The 27,491-nt window shown below is 34.9% G+C and overlaps 2 protein-coding genes across 2 annotated transcripts in view; both read right to left on the bottom strand.

Annotated features, from left to right (window-relative positions):
- GTF3C6 (general transcription factor IIIC subunit 6) overlaps nt 1-27,491 on the bottom strand; it is a 1,097,326-nt gene that overhangs the window by 783,788 nt on the left and 286,047 nt on the right. The gene's annotated exons all lie outside the window — the stretch shown is intronic.
- CDC40 (cell division cycle 40) overlaps nt 1-27,491 on the bottom strand; it is a 50,117-nt gene that overhangs the window by 20,090 nt on the left and 2,536 nt on the right. The window contains exons 2-6 of the mRNA XM_050789047.1: nt 17,721-17,807; nt 9,982-10,111; nt 3,641-3,724; nt 2,006-2,145; nt 1,256-1,352 (exon numbers count right to left, since the gene is read on the bottom strand). Of these exons, the coding sequence (XP_050645004.1) occupies nt 1,256-1,352; nt 2,006-2,145; nt 3,641-3,724; nt 9,982-10,111; nt 17,721-17,807 (538 nt within the window). The remainder of the gene's footprint in view (nt 1-1,255; nt 1,353-2,005; nt 2,146-3,640; nt 3,725-9,981; nt 10,112-17,720; nt 17,808-27,491) is intronic.

Below are 27,491 nucleotides of genomic sequence, written 5' to 3' on the forward strand. Positions count from 1 at the left end.
ATTTTTTTCACAGGGATATCTTCCATATTAAGGTTCAGGTAGTAACACTCCAATGATGTAAAGATCAAGAGTCAGCTAAGATATAAGTGCTTAAAATAACTGCTATCATTTACAACTAGAGGTAGTATTTCGAAATTCCTAAATACCCAGAGATTACAGACCTTTAGATAAGATCTATACTTCTTTTCATCACTTACACATCTTAGTAATCTATAAAGACTTCACTGTGGCATAATTATAGCAAGGGAAGATAATACTTGGGCCTTGTGAGTCACTGGTAAAGAAGCAGAAGTAAAACAGGTTAAGAAGGAAGTTAAAACAAAACAAAATATATCAACTATCCTTTTCTCGTGCTTTCCTCTTTTATGCCCTTCCAGTTCCCTTTCATTTATCTTTTCCTGCTTTCATCACAAATTTTACAATAAGGTCACCTGTGAGATTTAAATGACATACTGTATATAAAGCAATTAGCAACATGCCTGGCACAGAGTAAGTACTCAATAAATGTTATTATATTATTGTTATTATAGTTTTGAGCACCATAGTACTGAATAGACTCCTTGGAGATAAAACTGAAGCTTGAAGAATGAAATATGGCTTCATCAAACCTAAATATCTGATGTAATATAACATTAGAATAAGCAACACTGTAAGCACTAAGTTATTCTTTACAGTTTTAGATAATCACTATGTAAGTTCCTAAAATATAACTAATTATTAACTAACAGGTACATTCTAGAATACTTACGATTTATTTTGGTGAATATGCATTTCCTTCTACAAGTCAAAATAAGTATGAGAGCCTTAATCTCCATCTTTTCACATGAAAATCCAAGTTTATTCTGAGTATAGCTGAATAACGGTTATGAACTGTGTGGATACCTGAGTATTTGGCTTCATTAAAAACAGTTAAAATGACTCGGGCACTATTAATACACCAAAAGAGTCAACTTTATCTTACGAAAGAATAGACTGTGGACTATTCAAGTTTCTTCTTTATCTACCATTTAATAAAATTCATTAACACTTGGAAAAAAATTATCTGTGGCTATGATTAATCATGCTATTTTTTCTCCTTTATCAGTGTACAGAAGTCTGCTGTAATTTCCTTGGGATACAAATTGTCTAACATAATTATACTCAACATAATGATTTTATGACAGCTGATAGTAAGGGTAGTGATACTGTATGAACAGCTAACAGAGTAAATATAAAGGTTTTTCATAAAAATGAAGATGTATAAAAAATATGTTACCATGTAAGATTGTCTTCTCCTCCCCAGGTTTCTCTTCTTCCTGCTTTCCTTTTTTCTGCCTCTTTGCTGTGATTTCATCCAATTCTTTTTGTTCTTCCTAAGAAAATTAAGGAGTGAAATTTAAAGTGAATGTTCTAGAACCTCATTATACCTAAAGTTGGTGCTATAAATTATTTATAATGAGGTCTACATATCTGGTCCAAGTATGTTCCCAGGATAACAAGCTCAACACTTTTTTTTTTTTTTTTCTGAGACTGGCTCATGAAGACAGTGAGATTAGGAGGTGAGAAAGGGAATGGCAGAGCATTTACTTTACAAACTTTATAGTAGTTTTAAAAATACACATAGAGATAAAATTTGTTTAAAATTTTAAATAAATTCATAAATCAATAAAACTTCTAATCAATTCTAGTGTCATAGAAGGCTGATTTTGTAGTTACTATCTGAATGTCTAGTATCAGAAGAACAGCTACCATGGCAGCCTAATAGCAATATCAAGGAAATCTTTATGAAAATTGTTAATATTGTAATTCAATAAAAAAGCATGAGAGAAAACAAATCAGCAAAAAAGGTAAATAAAAATATTTCAAAGAAAAATAAATTTTATTGTATATTTTCAATCAACTAAAGGCAGAAAAATTTTGATGAGTCATTTGGTTCTCTAAGGAAATCTCAAGTTTATCAATGTAGATATCCTTCATAGAGATACAGCATATACCTGAACTGACAATTAAAAACATCAAAGCTTACTTCTGAAGGTTTGGCTACATCTTTTTCATCCACATATTTTGCCCATGGTCCCAAGAAACCATCAATATTGGATGCATCATTTTCTTTAAACTTTTTCCTCTTTTCTGTTTTCTTCTGACCGGTTTCAAATACAGTTAAACCTATGGTAACCAAAAAAAAAAAAAAAAAAAAAGAGAGAGAGAGAGATGTACATTTTCTAAAGAAATATGAACATATGTTTATTTTTGTTTTATATGGTTAAAGAAAGATGATTGTTCAAGTGACCACAGAGTCATTAAAAAACAAACAAGCTACACGAATCTACCACATACGCTGACTCATGCTACACAAAAAGGGATTCAACCTTCTGGGCAAAGATACTTAAAACTAATTCAATATTCTGCAAATTCTAATAGTGTATACTTGAAGAAGAGACCCAAATATGTGTTCCTACAATGGCACACAAGCCTTTTATTGAATCAAAAAGCCGTGTCAGCGGATTTGTATGACTTTCTGGAAAAAACTGAGGAACTCATTATGGCTAAATAATGATAAAGTGACCTTTGGAAGCAAGAATAAACTGTAATTTATCATTTTAAAACTAAAACTAAATTACAGTAAGTACTTAATAACTTATCTTCACTTCACTTGTAATGCAAAAATGTAAATCAAACAAGGTTTCACCAGAAGTGGTACTTCTTCCAAGTGACTTCAGTCTCAACTTCACCTCTAGTATCATTAACGTTAACAGTAAAAGAAAAGGAGAAGGAGGCTGTTTCTGATTGAGATTTTGATTTGATTAATAGGAGGTGGCATACTGTGTATAGTCATTAACCTGGAAAAAGAAAGGTTTGTGGAATCATAGTCACAAGTTAACTAAGAATCTAGCTACCTTTAGGTGGGACTTACAGAGGTCTAGTTCAAAGAAGAAATGTCTGCCTATAGTAATTCAGACTATGTTTTATAGCAAAAGCCTGTTAAAATTCTATTTTAACAATAATCTAGCTCATGTACAGAGAGCAGCCTGATCACATAGGGTCTATAGCTACTAAGCAGAAGTGTCCCATGCAACCAGCAAATTACTTTTTTAACTGCATTTTATGGATACTACTCTAATGGACTGATGAGCCTTGTGACAAGTTAGCGTTTAGCGTATGATGTTTTGTCTTATTGTAAGTACAAAATGAATATGAATACAAACATACATTAAAACACATATTCAAATTCAGCCTTCAAAGCTACTCTTCAAAGACAATCTTCACAGACTTACCAAATAAAGTATTTCTACTCTGTTAAAATGAAGCTTGACATAAATGTTGAGAAGTCAATTGCCAAAATTATCTATACATTAGTTATAATTTATTGAGTGATTTCTACAGGGTTGGCATGGTGCCAAGTATTCAAAATAACTCAAAGATATATGTACCATTATTTTTTCTACAAGGTTACACAACTAGTAAGTGGCAAAAGCAAGCTCTAAACTGTAACATTTCTGAACTATATTGCTCTAAACTGTATTGCTCCATTGTTTCAACTTAAAAAAACCAAAAAAACCAAGTGCTAAATACTATTTTTTACTGTCTAATTAAAGTCACTCTGCAAGACACTAATTATAGATGTGTACATATTTGATATTAAATGTTTCAAATAAATTACCTTGATTTTTTTCAGCTTCTTCTACAGAACCAATATATTTAGCAGACACTTGATGATTATCTAATGAAGGGTCTAATGCATAACCTGAAAGGAAAAAAGTGAAAATTATTAACTCCATTTTGCTGTTTAAATTCATTTTATTATTATAATACAAATATACACATTTCACATTTTCTTTCCCAGATGTCAAAAATGATCTCTTTAACTCAGGACCAATCAGGACCAATCATTCTGCCCTGAGCTATATTGCTTCCTTTTTTTTTGAGACAGGGTCTCACCCTGTTGCCCAGGCTGGAGTGCAATAGAACAATCTTGGCTCACCACAATCTCTACCTTCCAGGCTCAAGCAATTCTCCTGCCTCAGCCTCCAGAGTAGCTGGGATTACAGGCATGCATCATTACCTCTAGCTAACTTTTTAATTTTTCTGGAGAGATGGGGTTTCACCATGTTGGCCAGGCTGGTCTTGAACTCCTGACCTCAAATGATCCACCGCCTTCGCCTGCCAAAGTCCTGGGATTACAGGCGTGAGCCACTGCTTTCGGCCCCTGAGCTATATTTCTATTTAGAACCCAAAGCTATATTTTTATATTTAGAACCATAATATGTTTCTTACAGGATGAATTTTGCACACTGACATTACATTACTAAGAGCCTCTCTGGCCAAGACATCAAACTTTAGTTTTAAATATTCTAAGAGCTTGAAAATACATGTACATGATGCATTTGGAAATCCAGAAACCATTTTCCTTTTCTTCTTGGTAATGGATATTGCAGGCAGGGCTAAGTTTATCAAATTATATAAATTATTAAATAATAAAAAAGGGTAAGAAGATTACATAAAATCTAGCTATTATTTTGAAAATACCATTCGCAGTAAGGACAGTCTTCCTTCCCAATCTTAATATATTTCTATTTCATCAATCATTCTTTATATTTCCTTAAGAGAAGGAAGGAAGGATATCTACCAACATATGAATGCACTTCTTAAATTAATTATAGAGTATGTAGCTACATACAAATGTGGTCCTCCGTGGTCTATGGCAATTCAAGGAAAGAAAGTCTACCTAAGTTAGCTCAACTCAGTTTTTTTCTCAAGTGGGTGTGCTAGCACAATAAATGTTTGGTAACATTAGTCTGGTATACTCACAAGAGTGCTAGATCACTGATCAGTTTATGGCCTACAACTCGTGTGTACAATAACAGAATACATAAAAAAGTACTAAGCCCATTTTTTTTAAAGGGTACATCCTAGTAGATAGGCTTATTATTTTCATTTTTCATCCAAAGTAGTCCCAGCTACTTGGGAGGCTGAGGCAGGAGAATGGTGTGAACCCAGGAGGTGGAGCTTGCAGTGAGCTGAGATCGCACCACTGCACTCCAGCCTGGGCGACAAAGTGAGGCTCCATCTCAAAAAAAAAAAAAAAAAAAAAAAAAAAAAGAATATAGGGATCTTCTTTTGGGGAACAAGAAAAAGATTCATCATGAAACATGCTCTTTAAACAAGCTAAGGACATAAGTGCTCAACTCACTCTCATGATATGCTAGAACAGAACCAACCACCTAGCTATTAGCTGATTTGCACATAGATTTTTTTTTCAGCATTAAAATATGTTCTCAGCCAGAGGAGAGAGCTTGGTGGCAGAAAATCAGCTTTGGAGTAGAATCTCTGAAATCACAGGTTCGAATCCCATGAGTTATTTTATCTTTAATCTCTTTGATGTACAGAATAGTGTTCTGTACATAACTATTTCCAAAAAATGAGACTTTTATAAGCTCATACCAAGTTAAAAGTTCCCATTTCAATAATAAAAAACATATCCGGCTAGAATGTAAATTTCTACTTTGAAAGGAGACTTAACATCTACATAAATGGCATTTCGTGATGTGTCCGGAGGGGTGGAGGAGTAGACAGAGAGGGAACAGGTATCTCTGGTCCTTGTCTCTGTGTAAGTACCATTCCCCAACTCATCTGGCCATAGTCTTGTAACTCAGAAAAATAAGTTATGCTTTCCTCTTGCTCCGCATCCTCTGTGGTAAAAATCTTTACTGCCATACCACCAACCCCACTGCCTTCCACCCCCGGTGATTAAGAAACGATATTATTTTCCTTTTACAAATAAGAGTTAAATATTTGGCCTTACGTCTTACTACAAATCAGCCAGTGATAGAACAAGATCTAACTCTCACACTACTAAATTTCAGTCCAATTTGTTTTCTCACTATCTTGTGTCTCAAATAAGTGATTATTTCTGCATTTCTTAAATATTCTTATCTATCTTTCTGAAGCTTATTTTCCCTTTTATCTTTTTAATGGAGTTAACGTCTACTTCCTTCCCTTTGGTACTCTTATTTGAAATGGCTATCATATTGATTTTATTATTATACCCTTCAGATAATCAAACTAATAATAATTATTAAAACTAATTCCATTAGGTAAATGAAAGGGACTATAAACAATTTGCAAAACAATGGTCATAAATAAACGAAAAAACCTTCGACCTCACTGGTAGTCCGGAAAAATCAAGTTGCAGTAAAGAAATACAATATTTTAAGGATCTAGGACTAGAAATACCATTTGACCCAGCCATCCCATTACTGGGGATATACCCAAAGGATTATAAGTCATGCTGCTATAAAGACACATGCACACACATGTTTATTGCGGCACTATTCACAATAGCAAAGACTTGGAATCAACGAAAATGTCCATCAGTGACAGACTGGATTAAGAAAATGTGGCACATATACACCATGGAATACTATGCAGCCACAAAAAAGGATGAGTTCGTGTCCTTTGTAGGGACATGGATGCAGCTGGAAATCATCATTCTCAGCAAATCGCAAGAACAGAAAACCAAATACCGCATGTTCTCACTCATAGGTGGGAATTGAACAATGAGATCACTTGGACACAGGAAGGGGATCATCCCACACCGGGTCCTATTGTGGGTAGGGGTGGGGGAGGGATAGCATTAGGAGATATACTTAATGTAAACGACGAGGTAAGGGGTGCAGCACACCAACATGGCACATGTATACATATGTAACAAACCTCCACGTTGTGCACATGTACCCTAGAACTTAAAGTATAATTAAAAAAAAAAAAAGAAAAGAAAAAAAAAAAAAGAAGAGTAACAGCAACAACACACAGGAGTCATGCTTTCTCAATGAAAACCTCAAATATATAAACTGATGCCCTGTTGTTTTCTTTTTTTTTTTCCCTTTTCTAACAGAAAACTTAGTATACAGAAATAAAATCCTAAAAGTCTGAAAAAAAAAGAAATATAATATTTTGATTATCAAGTAAACAAAGGAAAAACAATCATACGGATCTTTGATGAAGAGAAATAGGGCTGGGCATGGTGGCTCAGGCCTGTAATCCCAGCACTATGGGAAGCCGAGGCAGGCAGATCACTTGAGGCCAGGAGTTTGAGACTGGTCTGGCCAATATGGTAAAACTCCATCTCTATGGGAAAAAAAAAAAAAAAAAAAAAATTAGCTAGGCGTGGTCATTCACGCCTGTAATTCCAGCTACTCAGGAGGCTGAGGCACGAGACTTGCCTGAACCCCAGAAGCAGCGGTTGCAGTGAGCAGAGATCCCACCACTGCACAGCCTGGGTGACAGAGTGAGACTCTGTCTCAAAAAAAAAAGAGAAGTAGGACTTTTATACTCTGTGGCGGTAGAGTAGGTTTAGAGAATTCTTTTGGAAAGCAATTTGATAATATATAGCACAAGCTTTTAAAACACATATTATTTTACCTACTTTTGGGAACTCATTAAGAAAATAATATAAAACAATATAAAACCTGTAAAGTTTTATGTACAAAAATATTCACTACCACATTTTAAAAAGCACTTTGTAGCATAACATATACATCACATTTTTAATAGTGAAAACTGGAACCAAACTGAAATCTAAGTGATACAAGTAATATATTTAAAAATTACATCTTTGTTCAGTAGACGATTTTTAAAAAATCATTTAAAAATGTTATTAAATGATTTCAAATATTGAAGTTAAAACTCATGTTAATAATGACTATTGTGAGACTAAAAGTATTTATTTAAAATTCTATTTTCCACTTCTATAGGTGGGTGTAGAGAAAATTCTAGATGAAAGTAGAACAAAAGGAAGAAACTTCATTGAGAAGCCCCAAGTAAGACTGGCAGGGGAGCAGACAGAAAACAAGATGAAATTCACGTAACCACTGAGGGACTGAGAAGTCAGGAGAAATACGATAAATGCAAGCTAAAAGCAAAACTGTAGAGTGAGTAACTCGGATGACACAGTAAATGAGACCATTTTCAGTGATAAGGACTCTACAGGTGGGCTCTATGAAAAACTAACTGTATTGTAGAATACAAATCTTCCAGAAATAATTCACTGGGATTCTAACAATCTTACAATATTGAAAAATGGGAAGAAAATTAAAATAAATGTTTGTACTATATTCCAGCAGTGATAGCCCAGGGTTATGAGATTGAGGTAAAACTGAATTCATGTGTCACCTCCTGTATATCTGTTAGATAACACTACTACGAGGGGTAAGAAAGGTTTGCTCCCTTGCACTTTGCAAATGAGGGAAGGTAACAGAATCTCACAGCCTTATATTTCAGGTGGAAGGGTTAAAAAACAAGAGCAACAGGAACAAAAGTTGATAGGAAGCTGGTATAGGAATTACTATCAGAAGTCAGACAAGAACTTTCTATAAGAAAATTATAGGACAAACTAATAGAAGTCATATACTTGTTCACTGCCTGGGAGCAAAGAAAAAAGAGACAGTGTTAAAACTGAGGTTTAAAGAGACAGTTGTTAAAGCTTAGATAAGGCTGATCTTATTTATTAAGTTTACTTATTAAGTTTACTTGAACTTAATAAACTGTCTCTTTAAACCTCGGTTTAAACCTCGATCTTACTAAGTTTACTTGAACTTAATAAATAAAATCGATCTTATCTAAGATCTATCATAAAGGAGACAAACCAAAATTTTCTGAGTTTTGTAACTGGCCATTCCTTTTATTTTAGGTTGCCTAATATACTATAGCCCCAAATTCATTTTTTGTCTTTAACTCAATAGTTCAACCTGTGTCCTAGCTCTCTACTTCCTAGTGGGAGAGGCAAAAATCTCCCACTTTATTTTATTTTAGGCTGCCTCATATACTATAGGCTGCCTAATATACTATAGGCTGCCTTTATTTTAGGCTGCCTAATATACTATAGCCCCAAATTCATTTTTTGTCTTTAACTCAATAGTTCAACCCATGTCCTAGTTTGCCACTTCCTAGTGGGAGAGGCAAAAATCACCAGATACTTCAAACAAACAAACAAACAAACAAAAAACACAACCCATTTCTGAAACCAGGTCTAAAGCCAGCTGAATAGTTTTAAATGCTTATTCTTGTTATAAGGTAATTTAAGAAGAAAAGTAGGTATCAGTATAAACTTACTTGGACTTTTTTTTGTTTTGTTTTAAAGGAGACAAGAGAACTAAATTATTGCTTAAGGTCCTTCTAAAGTTGAAGACAGTAAGTCGTTAAAAGTCTCTTATTATAGGTTAGAATATAACAAAACCATGATGTAACAGTTTATTTTTATGTGCTGCACATTACTTTAGATTTACATGGGACCCCTTACACAAGCAAGGGGTATAATGTATTTGTAACCATTTTATTGGACTGGAAGTGTCATAGAACTGCTTTGGGTGATTTAAGTGGTATATAGTCTTGGCTGTGATTTTTGGTACATTCTAAGTCTATTACAATCTTACCATGGTGAAGTATGATCTAACACATGATAATCCTTTATACAAGCAGTTTCCATGCACATTAAATTTTTAAAATCCCACCACTGACAGGATGTCATTATTTTACATAGTGAATTTGTGACTATTCTCTTTCCTGACACCCTTCAGTGATCAAGAGAAAGGATTTCCAAGATAAGATCTGAGAAACAGAGTAAAGTTAAATAGCCCATAATAAGATAAAAAAGTAATCTCTTAACACTATCTTTTCATTTGCCAACTTTAATAGCAATCTACATGTAATGGACATAAAATAACAAGTGTCCATTACCCAGAATGCAACAACAAAGAGCATTCTGGTTAAGATCACGAATATTTCCAGTACTCAGAAATCACAGTGGATTTACAATGACAGCTAAAAATATGAGTTCACCTTCCCATTTACATAAATATTTAAGGATATCTATAAGAAGGCATACTATCCTTTTTGAAGGAATCCAATGAATTTTAAAAGCCAGAAGACAAAACAGATTAACACACACAGATCACACTTCTAATAAAGCCAAAATTGAAACTGTTTTAAGTCTTATTGCCTTACCATATGTTGCAAAAGTTCTCCTTTGCTGCTCAAACATGAAATCATTGATATGAGCTGGTTCGGCATATCCAGAAAGCATATTTCTAGGTGCGGCCATTTGCTGTGTCCTAAAGGGATTTTCTGGTCCAAACTGCAATGTCACAAGAAAAAAATAAATAAATAAATAAGAAAGAGACAAAAGTTCTGAGTATATGGAAGTTAGAATTACTGGAATAACTGTACAATTTTTTTCAACTATAAATCACCAAGGGCCTATTAACCTATCTGGGAACACATTAGCCTGATATGGTGCAGTGCAGCTGGGCAATGGCTGAATAGCACCATTTGTCAGCCCCTGGGACAGAAGGAGAGGAACCCCTCTCACTCAAATCTATATGTAGCTATTTATTTCAAGAGCTCAGTAGCCACATGTGGTTGTCAGCTACTACATTCGCATTATTGCAGAAGTTCTACTTCACAGTGATGCTCTAGATAACTGAGAGTTACTATAGTTGGCCCAAACCATGATTGCGGGGATTTGGGGTGACTTTTATATCAACAGCGGCACTGTGATACAATTTTTTTAACAAATACATGTTTGTTTTCCACTAGTTCCTCAAAGCGGAAGACTCAGAATACTCAATATTTACCACAGTGCCTGGCATATAGAAAGTACTAAGAAGGAAAGATTAATCAGAATTCCATTGCGGGTGGAGGATAGAAAAACAGACAACAAAATAAAGTGCTTGAAAAAGTCCCTAGGAAAAGACATTGCAAATGTCAATAAAATATCTCCACTCTGAAAAGTCACACTTTGAAGAGTCACATTACTTGTCTTATACCAAATAGTGCCATTTTTATCTGTTTATAACACTTTTGCGTTTCCAGAATGCTTTTCCAAATGCTATTTAATTTGATCTGTACATAAATTCTGACAAGTTAGAGAAGTATTCTCCTTTTCGTGTTGCAAATGAAGAAAAAACCCCCAAAGGCAATGTATTTTACCTGCCCTAGGGTCAAGAGTTTTATTAATTGGCAGAAGCAGGGCTAGAACAAACCATAGTCAAGCATTCTATTACATCATAAAGTTCCTTAAATGCACAATCAGAGCCTCTAAGTTTTAAAAAACTGGGTAAAAAATTATCAGAATATGTCAAGTGCTATTAATTTAATGCTATTATAAAAGGTACTGGGAAAACCCAACTCTTTTTTTTGTTTGTTTTAAAATAAAGAATCAAATGAGCTTCCCACTTTGAAAAGGGCAAAAATAATAGGATATTTTTATTTGAACTCTGTAAGACCCACTGTCATGATGAATTATTTTGACATTAGAACACTGTAGGTCATTACCGTTAGAAACCATCCCTTCTATGATATATTTCCAGAGCCACAAATAAAAATTACTCATCTTCGCTTAACCAGTACACTGCATTCTCTAGATATCAACATTATACTATGTATGAAAATCTGAATTTAAATGTTAGCTGTGCCTTACTTTTTTTTGCTTTAGAAGAAAATAAATTGCTACAAGATTCCTATATATTGACAGCTTCCATTTATATGTTTAAAATGATTCAATTTTAAAATACCTGATTTATATACAAAGCTTTTATTAGTATATATTCTTAATTATAATGGATAGCGCAAGACTTTGCAGCCTATATTAGTCCTTCCTGTGCCTGCTGATGGGTGAAATATGTTGGGGAAAAAATCTAGATTGCTGAATGCTGGAAGTAGCAGTCAACTTCATTCAGTCATGAAATTTATTATAAAAACAGGAGCAGCCATAAAATTACAGATAACAGAATGATTTAAAAGTTTCCTAGATGCTCTACCCGGTACAGTCAGCTATCATCCACAGAGCAGCATCTGCTATTTCTGGACAGAGGTGGCGTGGAGGGGGCATGGTGGGGAATCTAAAATGATAAAAATCCCCACTGTCCTTAATTGTTACTCCCATCACATATAACAGATGACCAATCATTGTGCTTTAAGTAACTTTCCATTTAAAAAAAGGAGACTACAATTTCCATATTCTTATTTAATTCAGATTTTACTAAAAAAGAAAGAACAATTCTTCTTCTACCAAATTAGCTCCACTTTTTAAAGAAAAAGTGTCAGTGTAAAAGAACTGTGATTTCTGTACAAAGACAGATCCATATATTAAAGCTATGTATTATATAAGGTACTATACCTAAAGCAATCTAAAAATTTACATGTGCCTGTGTCTCATACAGATTTAAGCTGAGGCAAAAAAAAAAAATCTTCTAGTGATACAGGGAATCAGTGGGAGGAAGATTCATCTACTGGTAGCTATTGGAGCTGACTTCAAAGACATTGAATGTTAACAGAGGAAGGCAGAGAACACTATTTAGCAGGACTCAGCTCTTCCCAGTTACTCAAGATACGTCTCTCAGATGTTCTTGGTCCCTGTGAATATGCAACTCTTTTAGTTCTGGAACAACCATTAAAAAAATACAACAGAGCATATAGAAAACACACAAATCTGATTTGCAAACACTTCCTTTCAAGTTTTGGTAGTTAACTAAGTTTAAGAGTAAATTTGGGTTCAAGTGATTTTATAACAATATGTAAGTAAATACATAACATAAACATGAATGTATAATATATTTAAGTTCATACGCATATTTAACAATTTTTAGCTAAAACAATAACGAAGAACAATATAGTAAATTACAATCTCCTTATATAAAACACACACATTTAAGTGAGAAAATGTTTGCAAACCATACATCTCATAAGGGGTTAATATCCAAAACACACAAGGAACTCAACTCAATAGCAAGAAAATAAATAACTTGATTAAAAATTGGCAAAGGACCCGAATTTCTCAGCATTTCTCAAAAGACATATAAATAGCCAACAGGGGCCAGGTGCAGTGGCTCACGCCTGTAATCCCAGCACTTTGGGAGGCCAAGGCAGGCGGATCACTTGAGGTCAGGAGTTCACGACCAGCCTAGCCAACATGGTGAAACCCTATCGCTACGAAAAACACAAAAAATTAAGCATGGTGGCGCATGCCTGGAGTCCCAGCTACTCAGGTGGCTGAGATGGGAGAATCACTTGAACCCAGGAGACAGAGGTTGCAGTGAGCTGAGATCACACCACAGCACTTCAGCCTGGGTGACTGAGCGAGACTCCGCTCAAAAAAAAAAAAAAAAAAAAAAGTCAACAGGTATTTGAGAAAGTACTCAACATTACTAATCACCAGAGAAATGCAAATTAAAATCACAATATCATCTCAAACCTGTCAGAATAGATATTATAAAAACAATAAAGGGTAACAAGTGTTGGCAAGGATGTTCTGGAGAAAAGAGAACACTTGTACACTGTTGGTGGGAATGGAAATTAGTGCAGCCACTATGGAAAATGGTATGGAGGTTCCTCAAAAAATTAAAAATAGAACTACCATATGATCCCAGCAATTTCACAAATGGGTATGCATCCAAAGGAAATGACATAAGTATGTCAAAGAGTCAGTCTAAATGGCTCTCAATGTTTGAATGCATAAAGAAAATGTGGTAGGTCTGCACAACGGCATACTATTCTGCCTTAACAAAAAGGAAGCTTGTCATTTTTGACAGCATAGATTAACCTGGAGGGCATTATGTTAAGTGAAATAAGCTAGGGGGTGGGACAAGTATCACATGATCCTACACGTGGAATTCAAAAAAGTTGACCTCACAGAAGCAAAGAGTAAATGATTAGCAGGAGTTGGGTGGGTGGGTGGGGATGGAATGGGATGGAGGGGTTTTGGATGATGTTGGTCAAAGGATATACAATTTCAGTTAGATAGGAGGAATAAGTTCAAGAGATCTATTGTACAACATGGCGACTACAGTTAATAACAACGTATTCTTGAAAACCACTAAGAGTAGATTTTAAGTGCTCTCACCACAAAAAATGATCAGTACATGAAGAAATGCATATGTTAATTAGCTTAATTTAGCCATTCTACAATGTGTACGTATTTAAAAACACATTGTACATTGTAAATATATACAATTTTTGTTAACTAAAAAATTAATTAATTAAAAAATATGTAAGTACTAATTCAAATCACTACCCCCAAAGTATGTATGATGTTCCCGAGGGAGGTAACTATCCTTAAACATCTGTCAACTGAATGAAGTAGTGGTTTACTTACAGGGTTAGGAGAAAAGCACTCTTAATTTGTGAAGATGCTGGTTGATAACTCTCAGAGATCTGATACTATTGTGGATCTCAAAAATCTTCAGTAGGTAGAGTATTGGTGAGTCAGAATTTTAGCAGCATATTATAACATTGCAGGAATTAAGACAATTTATACTACTAAAAAAGGGCTATATAAAATCATAGTTGTAAGTTCACATACAGAAAAATAACCCAAATTACGGAACAGACAGTAGTACACTAGATTGTTGTACATTTTTCATTCATATTTATTGTAGTCATTATTGTTCAAAATATTTATAAACAAATTTTAAGGTGAGAAGAGTCTGTTAACTTAATTATTTCCTGCAAATTAAGAGAAGATCCCCACGATTCAATTTCATTGGTGGAATATGTTCATCTTATAAGACATAAAAATATTAGTATGAGAAAATTTCATTAGTGCTGGTTCTATGACCTTTGGCCTCAGTTTCCTCATCTACAAAATAAAAGATCTGAGCTATATGATTTCTAACAGTAACTGGTGTTTTTTTCCTCTTAACTTTTATATTTTTTTCTATTCTGAAGTACTACTATTTTAAAGAGTCTGGAATTCTTCCTGAGACTTACGGATTTTATGGGGTTAGAGAAGCTAATTAATACATTTTTCTCTAAGCAGATTTAAAAAGAACTGAGTGAAATGAAGAAATTACTAGACTAAAACAATGGCTACTATGTCTTCAAGTTCTATCCGTTATGTGAGAAAAAATTATCTGTATAACCAGGTAGACTATTTGGGAAAAGTCCTTGGTCAGAAGAGAGAAACAGTATTTTATAAAATAAAATAAGCAATTGAGTAAATGTTCAGAAGTAGCAAAGTCAAAGGCAAAGGGGTATACCCTGCAAACTCCACAATGGCCTTCAAACTGGTCTTCCAGTTTTAGAGAGACAATTAAGACTGATCTGGACTCAAATCTCTACATTTGCCACTTGCCGGCAGTATAACTTAAGACTTGGTTTCCTCGTTATAAAATAAGGACACAGGTACTTACTTCGTAGGGTTGTAGTGAGGACTAAAGGAGATGAGGTATGTAAATCTTTCAGTAGGTACCTGGCATACAGTAATAAATGGTGGCTTTATTTCACTAATCTATATCCCTATTCTTTTCCATAATGCAAACTCATACCAAATAAACCTTAAAAATTCAGCTTTGATTATGCCACTCCCCTATTTAAGATCCTCACAAATCTATTTATCATTGACTAAATCAAAACTCTTCACCTTGGCCCCCAAAGCCTTGTGCAATGTTATACAAAGTACCATTCTAGTCTTATCTCTCGATTCTTTCTTCTGGTAAGGACTTGGGCATTCCTGTTCTGTAGATCTTTTATGATGTGACTCATGCTGATCTCTTCTTGGAATCTCTCCTCATAAAAGCCTACCTAGTCACCAATGCCAATAATTAATATAAACAATAATGATGACTACCATTTGTTAAATGCCTACTCTGTGCCAGAGAGATTTTTTTTAACTATATCATACATTATCCGATTTATCTTTATACCTCAATAAAATAAAAATTATCTTCATTTTACCTACGAAAAAACTAAGAACTTCCAAGGTTACACAGGGCTAATAAGTATTCAGCTTAACTCCAAATCTCATGTTCTTGACCTGGATTGAATTGCTCAATTCAAATACTACTTCTTTCAGGGAACTTTTAAAAGAATTTACAACCAGATGCAATTTTTCCTTAAGCTTGAGTAGTACTTTAGAGGCATAATTAGAAACAGTCTGGTCTCTATCATTTAAAAAAAATTCATTTGACCAAACCAACAAACAGCACATCCTCTCTGGGAAACACTAGCTTGAGGAGAGGGATTATATCTTGTTTCTAACACTGGATACTCAAAATACAGGAACTTAAAATTTAAACTGGTGAAGTTCCTAGTGATACTTTTCCAGACTTTGTCAAGTGATACATATCCTAGCCAAGTGATAACACATCCTGGTCATAGAAGACAAAAGTTCAAAATTTGTTTAGTTACAGAGGATTCATTTGGCAACCAGGAACAATTATAATTTTGCTTCCCTTTTAAGTCCTATCAGTCCTTTCTTACTTTGTAAAGAAGTATTGTAGTGCTCCTCACATAAACTAATTTATATATTTAATGTGAGGTTCTCCAACCCGAGGAAAAAGAACATTAAAGGACTGAAAATCCCACAAAGAGAATGACAGGCCTTTTGTCAATATCACCACAAAAAATTTTTAACTGGTCTTTTACATTGTCCTTGAAAGTGTTGGAAACTAATTACATAGCAAAGTATTAGTTATGCATGAAATTTAAGAACTCATGAAAAAAGCAGGCTTCAGAGAAAATAATATGACATGAGAATGTTACATATCAGAATGCTTCCAAATTTTCTTATTTACCTAATTCAATGGCTCCATTTTATGAAAGTACTTTTCATTTTAAAAAATCATGAAACATATATTTACATATAATACACAACCTCTCTTCAGTGGGATGGCTAAAATGGTGTCAATAGATATGAGACAGCCTGTAGTCTGACAGGCTAGAAGGATTTAAGACACAATGGAATAAAAATTAAAATGTGCCATAGTGTCAGAGCATGGGAAGATTTTTGCTAAGCGCAGACCCAGTGAATCGCTGGAGCTCTGTCTAAACACAAGCACTAACATCTCTGGCTGTGCTACACATTTCAATGGTCATCTTTTAAGTGATTACAGAAATCTAGGCAGGGAAAGTACTATATGAAACAGCTCCATGACTCTCACATGTCACAAAAGGGCTAATTTATGCTACAAAATGAAAAACGTTACATCATTTTCCACCAAGATACCATAAGATATAGCTCCTCAACTCCATCTTGAAAGTGCTTCTTAAAGATTCTGCTGTATTTCAACCAAATCTGTATTTCTTCGTTTTATAATTACCATTTTCTGGTATCTCTATTTCATCAATCAAGCATTCTTTTCTATTTTAAAAGGCAAAATATCTAGAAGTTTAATCTTTTCTGTAAACTTTCCTAAATGGATAATATTCAAAGACTCTCTTCAACGAACAATATTAGCTGTTTCTGCTTTTTTTTAATTGGGAGAGGAAAAAAAACCCCCAGTACTTTGTTTTATTCAGAGCAGGCTTCAAACACTGTGACTACTTTCTAGCAGTGTGTCAGTATGACATTTCAGGGGCATCTGTAACTAAATGTTTCATAATATACTACATATTGATGCTGGTAAGCCCCAATATTTTCCTTTATGGTTAATTATAATACTCCCTCATCAAGACTGAGGAAGATGTCAACTAAGTTCATATTTAAGAATCAGATTTCCTTTTTCAAAAGACATAGTTCCATGTTATCAGATATTTGTATGTAGACAGATAAGCAACTAGTGGATTTTTAAAAGTATTCTCACAAAAGCATACTACCTAAACTTGTGGAGAATAGAAGGATGTATTTTCTAAAAGCTTAAATAGTATGCTTATGTGAGAAAACCTTTAAAAATTCACTACTATACCTAATTATCTACTATGATTTAAATTCTTTAGCAAAACTCAGAACCTTAAATATGTTTTCTTACCTCAGGAGCAAACATGGTCTCATAGGTAGGATTATACTGAACTTCTTTGACAGCAGGGTCAAGGTGAACTCCAGTCTCCAAATCTTCCTAAAAAGAATATGAAATAAATATGAAAGATCTGATAAATGACTATTTTATTTTAGAAGCCACATTAAAGTCACACTAGCCATCTTTAACATCTATTTTATGGTTATAATGTATCATATGATTAATAATTCTAATCAAGATTAATAAAATTAATGTATACAGTTAGTGTTAGAGGTTAAAATATATAAAAAAATTTTTCTTTTTGAAATACTAACTTTATTAAAACTTTAAAATTTTTAAATTTAAAACTAAATAAGTTAACATTACTCAAAGTCTTAAATTAGTTTAAGATATTCCAACTCTTCTTTGTTATTAACTCAAAAGACCCAAACCTCTACTGCCAAATTCAAAAGAGGTATTTCTTTTTGTATTCAGCAAACTGTATTAGATATGTAACCAAATTGCACTTGGTTGGGTACTGGACAGGAAACAAAAGGAAGTGACAGGGCCTGAATCTTCTAAATCTAAAGTCTTATGATCTCAGTTAATATTTCAAACATCTTAAATTCATTTCCCAGATTACTGAAAATAAAAATCTCATCTCCACTGACGAATCACTGGTAGTATAACTTTTGTATAACTCCACCACTTACAAATATGACAATTCTCAAATTGGTATCTTTAGCCTGGACCTCCCCTGATTTCTAGAGACTTGTATATCCAACCTTCAACTTGGCATCTCTTCTCCCAAGATATCTAACAGACATCTCAAACTTAATATATCCAAAAGAGAACTCGTGGCCTCCCCTCCCTCAATGAATCCTTCCAGGCTTCTCTTAGTTAATCGCAATTCCACCCTTACAGTTACTCAGGTGAAAATCTGAAGTTTTCCTTGATTCCTCTTTATTTTACACTTTATATCCAATCCATCATCAAATCTTGTACCTTCTACAAAAATCCAGAATTCAACCACTTCTGACATCCTCTATTGAAGTGGCTCAACTTAACATCTTGTATCTGGGTTTTTGGAGTAGCTTCTTACCTGGTCTCCCTGTTTTCTGTCCCTGACCACCTATAGCCTCACTTCCCACAGGAGATAGTATGATTCTTTCAAAATATTAGTCAGGTTATGCTACTCCTATGCTCTAAACCCCTCAGTAGCCTCCCTAGTCAGAGTAAAAGCCTAACAAAGGCCTGACAAGCTCCATTACCACTGGTTCTCAGGAAGCAGGCAGGTTCCCTAGAGTAGTTTTACAGGGTATTTTTGTTTTCCTCTGTTGTCCTGTCTGAACATTCACATATTAAAAACATATTTGATTATAAGTACCTTTCCTGTAATTACTGCACTTACGTTCTATTTTAAAAATTGTAAAGAAGTTATATATCATCTACAAATTATATTTCAATAAAGTTGGTATTATAACATTGCTGTCATAAAATGACTGGTTGAGAATTTCCCCTCCATGGTCAGCCCCCTGCCCCTACTAACTTCTGTCTTCATCTAGCACTATGCCTGTGCTCACTTCACCCCAGTCTCATTGGCTCATCTGCTATTCCTAGAATAGGCCAAGGAACAATCCTGCCTCGGGGTCTCTACACTTATTGTTATTTTCCTTTGGAATGAAATGTTTTTCCTGTGGATAGCCACACGATTGTTCTCTCTCCTTTTACGTCTCTGCTCAGTTTTTCTGCTTCCCCCTTACCTTGTTTTATTTTCCTCCATTATATTTATCCTCAATGGACATATATATTATCTCGCTCTCTCCACTAAAATGTAAACTACACAAGGTGGATTTTGCACACACAAATGTACAATCAAACCCTTGAACTATCCCTATCATATCACCATCTTTATTCTGCTGGCCTCTTGTTGATGGTAGGATATATCCCCTAACACAATGCAAAGACAATGCAAAGTAACATCACGCATTCTGCAAAATAGATGGGATTTCATGAAGTTGATACTGATGTTGGAGAAGCAGCAATGCCACAGATAAGTGAAGATCTGGTAGAGTTAGACTAGCTGATGACCAAAGACTAAAAAACCGACAAGAAAAATACCATAAACCTACATTCACTGTTCCAAAATTTGACCACTCTTAAAAACACTTTACCATGGCCCCTGTATCAAAACAGGCAACTTAGTTTCTCTACTTCTTAAAGATTCAGAGCCTATCAGGTCTCTTGAGCTTCTCTTCTCTCTAAACTGCCCATATCTTTACCCTATCTTATCCTATCCTTTTCATGACTTCAATTACCACCCCCAATTTTTATCTGCAGCCTTAATCACACACCTAACTTTGGATCCACATATCCAACTGCCTACTAAATTTCATTATATGAATGTCCCACAGCATCAAACACTATGCTATGTCCAAAAGAGAACTTACCATTCCCCCATGACTCCATCTTCACTAATAAATCAGGCACAGTCTTGCTGACTCTACCTGTGAATATTTCTCCAGCAATCTCACATTTACCCTCCCCTTTTTGCATCCCAGCTATACTGGCCTAGTTAGGGCTTCGTTATATTTGCCCTGGCCTATTGTAATACTTCCTTATCTGCTTTAATACACCCTCACTTTTGCCATATTAGACTAATTGCTGATTTTTAAAAATAGCAAGCACTTTGACGCTTTCTGTGCTGCAGGCAATGTTACCGCCTTACATCTTAGGCAATGCCTTTATTATTTTATGTCGCCTTATTTTTCCTGATACCTTCCCTCCTCCTGCCTCAGGAAAACTGTTGTTTTTTTTGTTTCTTTGTTTGTGGTACTAAAAAAATGCTGTACTCTATTTGATAGTACTTGTGATATATTATTTGTTGCACATGGCTTTTACGTACATCATATATCCTCACTGCTCAGTAGAACACAGGGCATTCAGCACATATTCAATAAATATTTGTTAAATTAAATTGAAGAAAAGCCAAATCCATAGAGAAATTAAGTAGGATAAGGCTGGCCAACAATCACTGGATTTGGCAATTATGTCATAAAAAACCTTTGCGAGAGTGACTTTGTTAGTAAGGACTATGGAAAGCCATCTGCAAGAGGCAGAGGTGTAAATGAGGATCTAGAAAAACACCGTATAAATCTGTACTGAAAATATTTGGTGATAAAAAACAGAACAGATGGGGTATCAGGTTGAAGGATTTTCAGGGTCAAGTTTTTCTTCTTCCTTAAGAAGAGACTAAGTCAAAGATGTGGTCAATCGTAGGCTAGAAGGCAGGTGACGGCAGGGAGAGACACATGACAAAAAGGACCAGATAAAGGTACAGTTGTCCTGGAAGAGGTAGGAGGGAATAAAATTCAGGACACAGTTGAAAGATTAGCCTCTGAAAAGAGGAGTGCTCTCTTTGGGATGAAATAGAGATGACAAAGGTAAAAATGGGTGATAGATGACAGATGTTTGGAGATGTTGGGAATCATAATTGATCTCTTTATTTTCTTGGTGTAGTCAGGGCACAGGCATCTTTATAAAGCAAGCACGGAGCTCCAGATTCATTTATTCATTTAACAAATTTGATTGTGTGCCTACTATGTGCCAGGCATTGTCCTGGGCCCACAGAAACAGACAAAGATACCTGCCCTTGTGGAGTTTATATTGTAGTGGAGGCAACAGACAATAGACTATATAACACCTAAATAAGTTATACAGCTCTCTAGAAGAGGCTAAATAACATGAAGAAAAAGAATTTAACAACACTAATGTGCCAGCACCAGAGTAGACACACTATTTCATATAATCTGTGAGGGTAAGTGTTAGTAGGATTAAGTCACTTAACCCGAGCTACTAATAGAATAAAAGGGAAGGGGAAGAGCTCAAAGTAACCACAATGAACAATGTTAAAGAGACCTAATTAGTGACAAATTAAACAATCACTGGCAGAGTAACTAGGTGTATCAGTCAGGGTTCTTGGTTGCAAGCAGCAGGCTGACTCAGCATTATAAAATCCTTATGAGTTTCTCTTAGAATTACCAGGAAGTGTGGAGAATAAGCTTTGACAAGTAGGCAGAAATAAAGGGTCAGTATACATTTAATAGATGAAATCGCAATTCAAAATTAGTCATCACAGAACCCATCAAAATTAATCATCACAGAACCCATCAAAATTAATCATCACAGAACCCATCCAGTGAGGATAATGACTGAACACTACTACTTAACTGCTATGGCTACCACTGGATGCTGCTATTGAAACTACTGGCCTGAGAAACTAGAAAACGTTGACTACCATTGCCAATTTAAGTCCTCTTTCCTGGCTTCTTTGCGGATAAATTTCAGATTAGAAAGCTTAGGTTGGTGCATCTGTTTGGCTGAGCCCATCAGATACACCCACTCAACAGTCCTGAGCCTTAGCTGAAAGGGAGTTGAATGAGAATAATCTGGGTTTTCAGCTTCTGAAGATGGGTGATGAACAGGGATGTTCTTCACATTAAAACCCTTAAGAAAGGGGTTTCAAATGCTAGGCCACTGAAAAGATGACAAATATTATCTATATCACCCCAGAATGAACACTAGAATCTTCACTGATGAAAGATACTATCTTGCATACGGCCCAATAGCAAACTCAGTACTATAAAGTTAGCAGGTTACATACAAATTGCTTAAACTGCATAAAAGCTAAATTAAATGCTTTTCCCTCTTAATATTCAACTCCTAGTAACAAACTGCTTAAAATAACATGAGGCTTAGCCACATTCATACCTTCCCAAAGGATGTTATAGTGTACAGTTGCTAGAACCACTTTATAATATGGGATATGAGATCTTTCCAATTAAGGGTATTTAAAATATTCTAAATTGAAATTATTTTGAAGAGTATCATGACACATCAATTTTTAAATGCAAAGTACAATGTAAGAAATTACTGTTTATATAAGCAACACTGGCAGCCAATAAAAAATATAAGTAAGTCCCAGTCTCTGACTCCTGCTAAAATTATAGAACAAATTGAACAACCCTCAAGAAAATGAAGGGCTGTTATTTTACAAAAATTTAAATAGAAAACTTGGACAATACCACAACCTTGTTTTAACACCCATAGGAGTTCAATACCAATTAGGCATGCAATTGGAATTACCACAAAATAACAAATAATTTCTCTTCAGTTTCAATTATCCACAAAAATTAAAATGCAGGAAGTGAAGGGCACCCTGTGGGCCAACTAAGTTTAAATAGTTTATCTTTTGTTGATTCAAAGTAATTTGAGAATAAAACTAGGTAATATTCACTTTTTAGTCTTTTCCACATTTCTTCCTGTGTCCAAATAAGAAAAGAGGCATAAAAACACCACGTAAACTATAAAGCAGATCACAAATATTATTATTATAAATTACTTATCAATTTATGGCACAGTTTTTTTTTTCATCCCAGGAAATAGAAATGACTAAACTTCCTAATAGAAAAATTTAGGTGAATGATATAAAAGAAGAGAAATTCAGATAAAGATATCCTCTGAGTTTGGCCCTTAACAGATTGCAGAGGAAGAAGTGGTCCATTTGAAGCTCACAAATACAAGAAACACCACTGTTTCTTGAAAAAAACTGAAAATATGCCTCAAAATTAGAGGCAGAATTTTTATTTTACTTTAGTTGGCTATGCTAAGGCAAAGAATACACTGGGGGGAAGTAACACAGTCACTGGTTGAAATGAGAGAAAGCCAGATCTGCTTTTGTTTTTCTAACCTTAAAATCACTTAATAAGCAACTCTTGCAATCCAACAGGGTCCACTGCATGAATTCTAAAGTGCAAAACCTTACACTCTTGCATTCAAAAATTTTTATTTAGAAAATACTCATTGTCATACATATACCGGAGAACACAAATATGCATAATTGGAGTTCCAGAAGAGAAGAGAGAATAGGACTAAAATAATATATGAAGTGATAAGAACTGACAACTGCTAAGAAATGTCCAAAGGTCCACATTCCAAACCAATTGATCCACAATGAAAGAAAGCCAACAAATTCTGAACAGAAAAAATAAAAAGAAATCCATACACATGTATCCTATAATAAAACTAAAGAATGAAACCGTATCTCAAAAAAATTGGGGAGGGGGGTCTTAAAAGGTGTCAAAAGAAAAAAGAAAATCACTTCCAAAGAGAAACAGCTACACTAACAGCTGATTTATCAGTAACAATGAAAATCAGAAAAGAGTAGAATATCTTAAAAGTGCTGAGAGAAAACTGCCAGCTAAGGAAACAACCCAGTGAAAATATCCTTTGAGAAATACAGTTAAATGAAAGCATTTTATTTATATATTTATTTATTTATGAGACAGGGTCTCACTCCGTCTTCCAGGCTGGAGTGCAGTGGCGTGATTCTGGCTCACTGCATCCTCTGCCTCCTTGGCTCCAGCGATCTCCCTACCTTAGCCTCCCAAGTAGCTGGGAAGTGCACGCCACCATGCCCAGCTAATTTTTGTATTTTTTCTAGAGACAGGGTCTCTCCATGTTGCCCAGGCTGGTCTGGAACTCCTGGGCTCAGGTGATACGCCCGCCTCGCCCAGCCAAAACATTTTAAAAGACAAACTAAAACTGAAAGCATTTGCCACTAAATCCTCACTAAAGGACATTCTAAAGAATGTGCTACAGGCAGAAAGTGATACCTTGCATATGAGATGCAACAATCATCATCATTCACCATCATCTTGTGGAGGGTGTATGTGTATATGTAAGTGCATGCATATATACCAGACAACAATAGCTGAAGTAGGAGTACAGGGGATGTGAATAAAATTCAAGTGTTCTAAGGTTCTCGCATTGTTCAGTAGAAGGTAAAAGTACTGATCAAATGTGCTATGCTTTCTAGGGGTAACCACTTAAAGAACGGAAACTGACTGCATGACTTAAAACAAGTACAGGGACAGAATGTAATGATTTAAAAAATCCACAAGAAAGGATGCCTAGCATACTAACTTTCTGCCTTTCCTTTTTTCTGTGCTATGTGTTTATGACTATACTTTTAAAAAAATTGCCATGGCTGCATCTCACATGTTCCATTGCATAGTTGCTGAAGTGCAATGTCACAATTTTCAAATATGGAAATTTTATAGCTATCTTTTTGTGGTTAGTTTCTAGCTTAGATGCGCTGTGGTCAGAGAACGCGGTAATAAGATTTTAAATCTGTTGAGACTTATTTTATGCTCCAGTTCAGGGGTGGCTAACTACAGTCTGTGGGCCAAATCCAGTCCACAGTCTGTTTTTTTGTATCAACAAGCTAAGGATGGTATTTGCATTTTTAAAGGCTTAAGAAAAAAAGATGAAGAAAAAGAAAGGGCAAAAGAGAGAAAGAAAGAAGTGACAGAAACTACACAGTGCCAGCACAGCCTGAAATATTTACTGTCTGGCCCTTTACTGAAGTTTGCCAATCCCTGGTCTAGCCCACGGTCATTTAAAAAATGTTTCATTCTGTTTCAATGTTTCAAAATGTTTTCAGTGCCTGAAAACAACATTCTGTGTTGCTGAGTGCCATGTTCCCTAAGACCTTTAGATGTAGTTTACTAATTTTTTCACATATTCTGTATCATTATTGATATTTTTTGCTTGTTCTATCAATTATTGAGAGGTATATAAAAATCTCCCACTGTAATTGTATATTTGTCCATTTCTCTTTGTAGTTCTGTCAATTTTTGCTTAAATATTTTGAGCTTACATTGTTTTATATCTCTCTGTGAACTGAACCTTCCATCGTGATGAAGTGACTCTTTTGTCTCCCGTAATGCTTTCTGCTTTAAAGTCTATTTTTATTGATGTTAACACAAACACTGCTAGCTTTCTCTTGGTTAAAATTTGCCTGGTACATCCTTTTTATTTTTATTTTAGATCTTCCTGGAGGTGGTAGTCAGCATGGCAAGGCAAGAAATATAAATAAAAGAAATAATGATTAAAAGAAAGAAAAAAATACTGTCATATTTGCAGCGGATATGGCTATGTAAGTAGATCAGTTGTAAGTAGTAAGATCAGTTAGAAAGTTAAATAAATGAAAAATACAATAGCATAAAAATAAGATACACCTAGAAATACCTCTAATAAAACTGTACAAGATTTTGATATGGAGACAATTACAAACTTCGGAAGAAAAAAAAAACTAAAAAAAGGCCTAAACAAATGAACGGATATAACATTATCTCTAAGTTGACCTATGACTCAATGTACTCCCAAACAAAATCCCAACTGGGTATTAGCAGAACTTTCCAAGTTAATTCTAAACTGTATATAGAATTACAGGGCCCAGAAGAGCCAGCCAAAACATTCTTGAACAACAAAAAAGGGCAAGGGAACTGCCCTATCACCTGTCAAGCCATATTATTAAGAATGTTCACACTACAGACAAAAATTAATTTCATACGGATTAATGACTTAAATGTGAATAGTTTTCCAGAGATAATACAAGAGAATATTTTCATGACTATGAGTTAAGGATTTCTCAAACAAGCAACAGGAACCACAATACATAAAGGAATAATTTGATAAGCGCAGACTATATAAATAATTGTTTGTAAACAACAGGGAAAAGTGAGAGACAAGTCACAAAAAGAAAAAAATTTTGCAACACACACAATTGACAAAGGATAGTATCCAGAATATGTAAAGATCTCCTAAAAATCAAAAGGAAATGACAACCCAATAGTTGCTTTCAAAAGAAAAAAAAATTAAATCACCAATAACATATATGAAAAGATACTCAACTGCAGGAAAGAGCTCAGAAAAAACATGGATTAAAAATGCTGCATAAATGTATTCTCTGCCAAAATGCTTGCTATTAATCATAATATAATTAGTCAACTACAGATGAATATATTTGCATGCTTCACCTCTCCCTTGGTCATTTTCCAATTTTCCAATCATTTGCAGTCATTGTATTTACTATGCATAAATTTGTTTTCCCTTCATATAAACAAGTGTTGGTTCATAAACTAACAATGAGCAATGCCCTGTACTCTCTCATAGAACCCAGACCACTGGGTGGACTAGCCCCAGCTCTACTTCTAATGGACCTCTGGTACCTTATGCAACCTTTCCTCCAGGGTTTCCTTATTTATTTGTGCTTGAACTAAGTGAGTTCTACACAAACACCTCCAACCCTGCCACTGCCTGTCCAGCTCTACATTTCTGATTCTTAATGTGCATACTTTTACAAGACTTTCTTTTTCATTCTATTCTCTTACCAAATATACTTGTGTACTAGCCACCGGAGACACAAACGAATGGATACGTCTCTGGACCCCAGGGTCTCACAGTCCAGGGCAAAGAAAAAGATGAACAAGTCAAGGCAATGTGCTAAGTGCTATAGTTAAGATATGATAAAGGGGCTAAGGTAGAATAGGAGGAAATGTGCAGTGAGACTGAAGGACCATAGTGTTTGGAATGGGGGAAGGAGGCACTAGGCAAGGGATTTCCAGGCAGAAAGACTAGTGTGGGCAAAATCTTCAGAGGAAGAAAGAAAATTTGGCTTTCAGGACTTTGTAAAGAGTTCAGCATGGGAGAATAGCAGCCCTCACATGCTACCAAAAAAACTTAGAAATTACCCACTGGACAATATGGTGTCTTTGGGCAGGGAAGTGACAGGACGCAAGTGGAATTTACAAAGATCATTCTAGGTGCCCTGTGGAGAAAAGAATGGGGTATAACACTGGGAGACAAGAAAGGAAGAAGTAGAAATATCAGTTAGAAAGCTACAACTGTCTGAAGAGAAATGATGAGAATCTGAACTAAGCAGTGGCAGCAGAAGAGAGA

This window comes from Macaca thibetana, chromosome 4, assembly GCF_024542745.1.
Source record: "Macaca thibetana thibetana isolate TM-01 chromosome 4, ASM2454274v1, whole genome shotgun sequence".
Lineage (NCBI taxonomy): Eukaryota > Metazoa > Chordata > Mammalia > Primates > Cercopithecidae > Macaca > Macaca thibetana.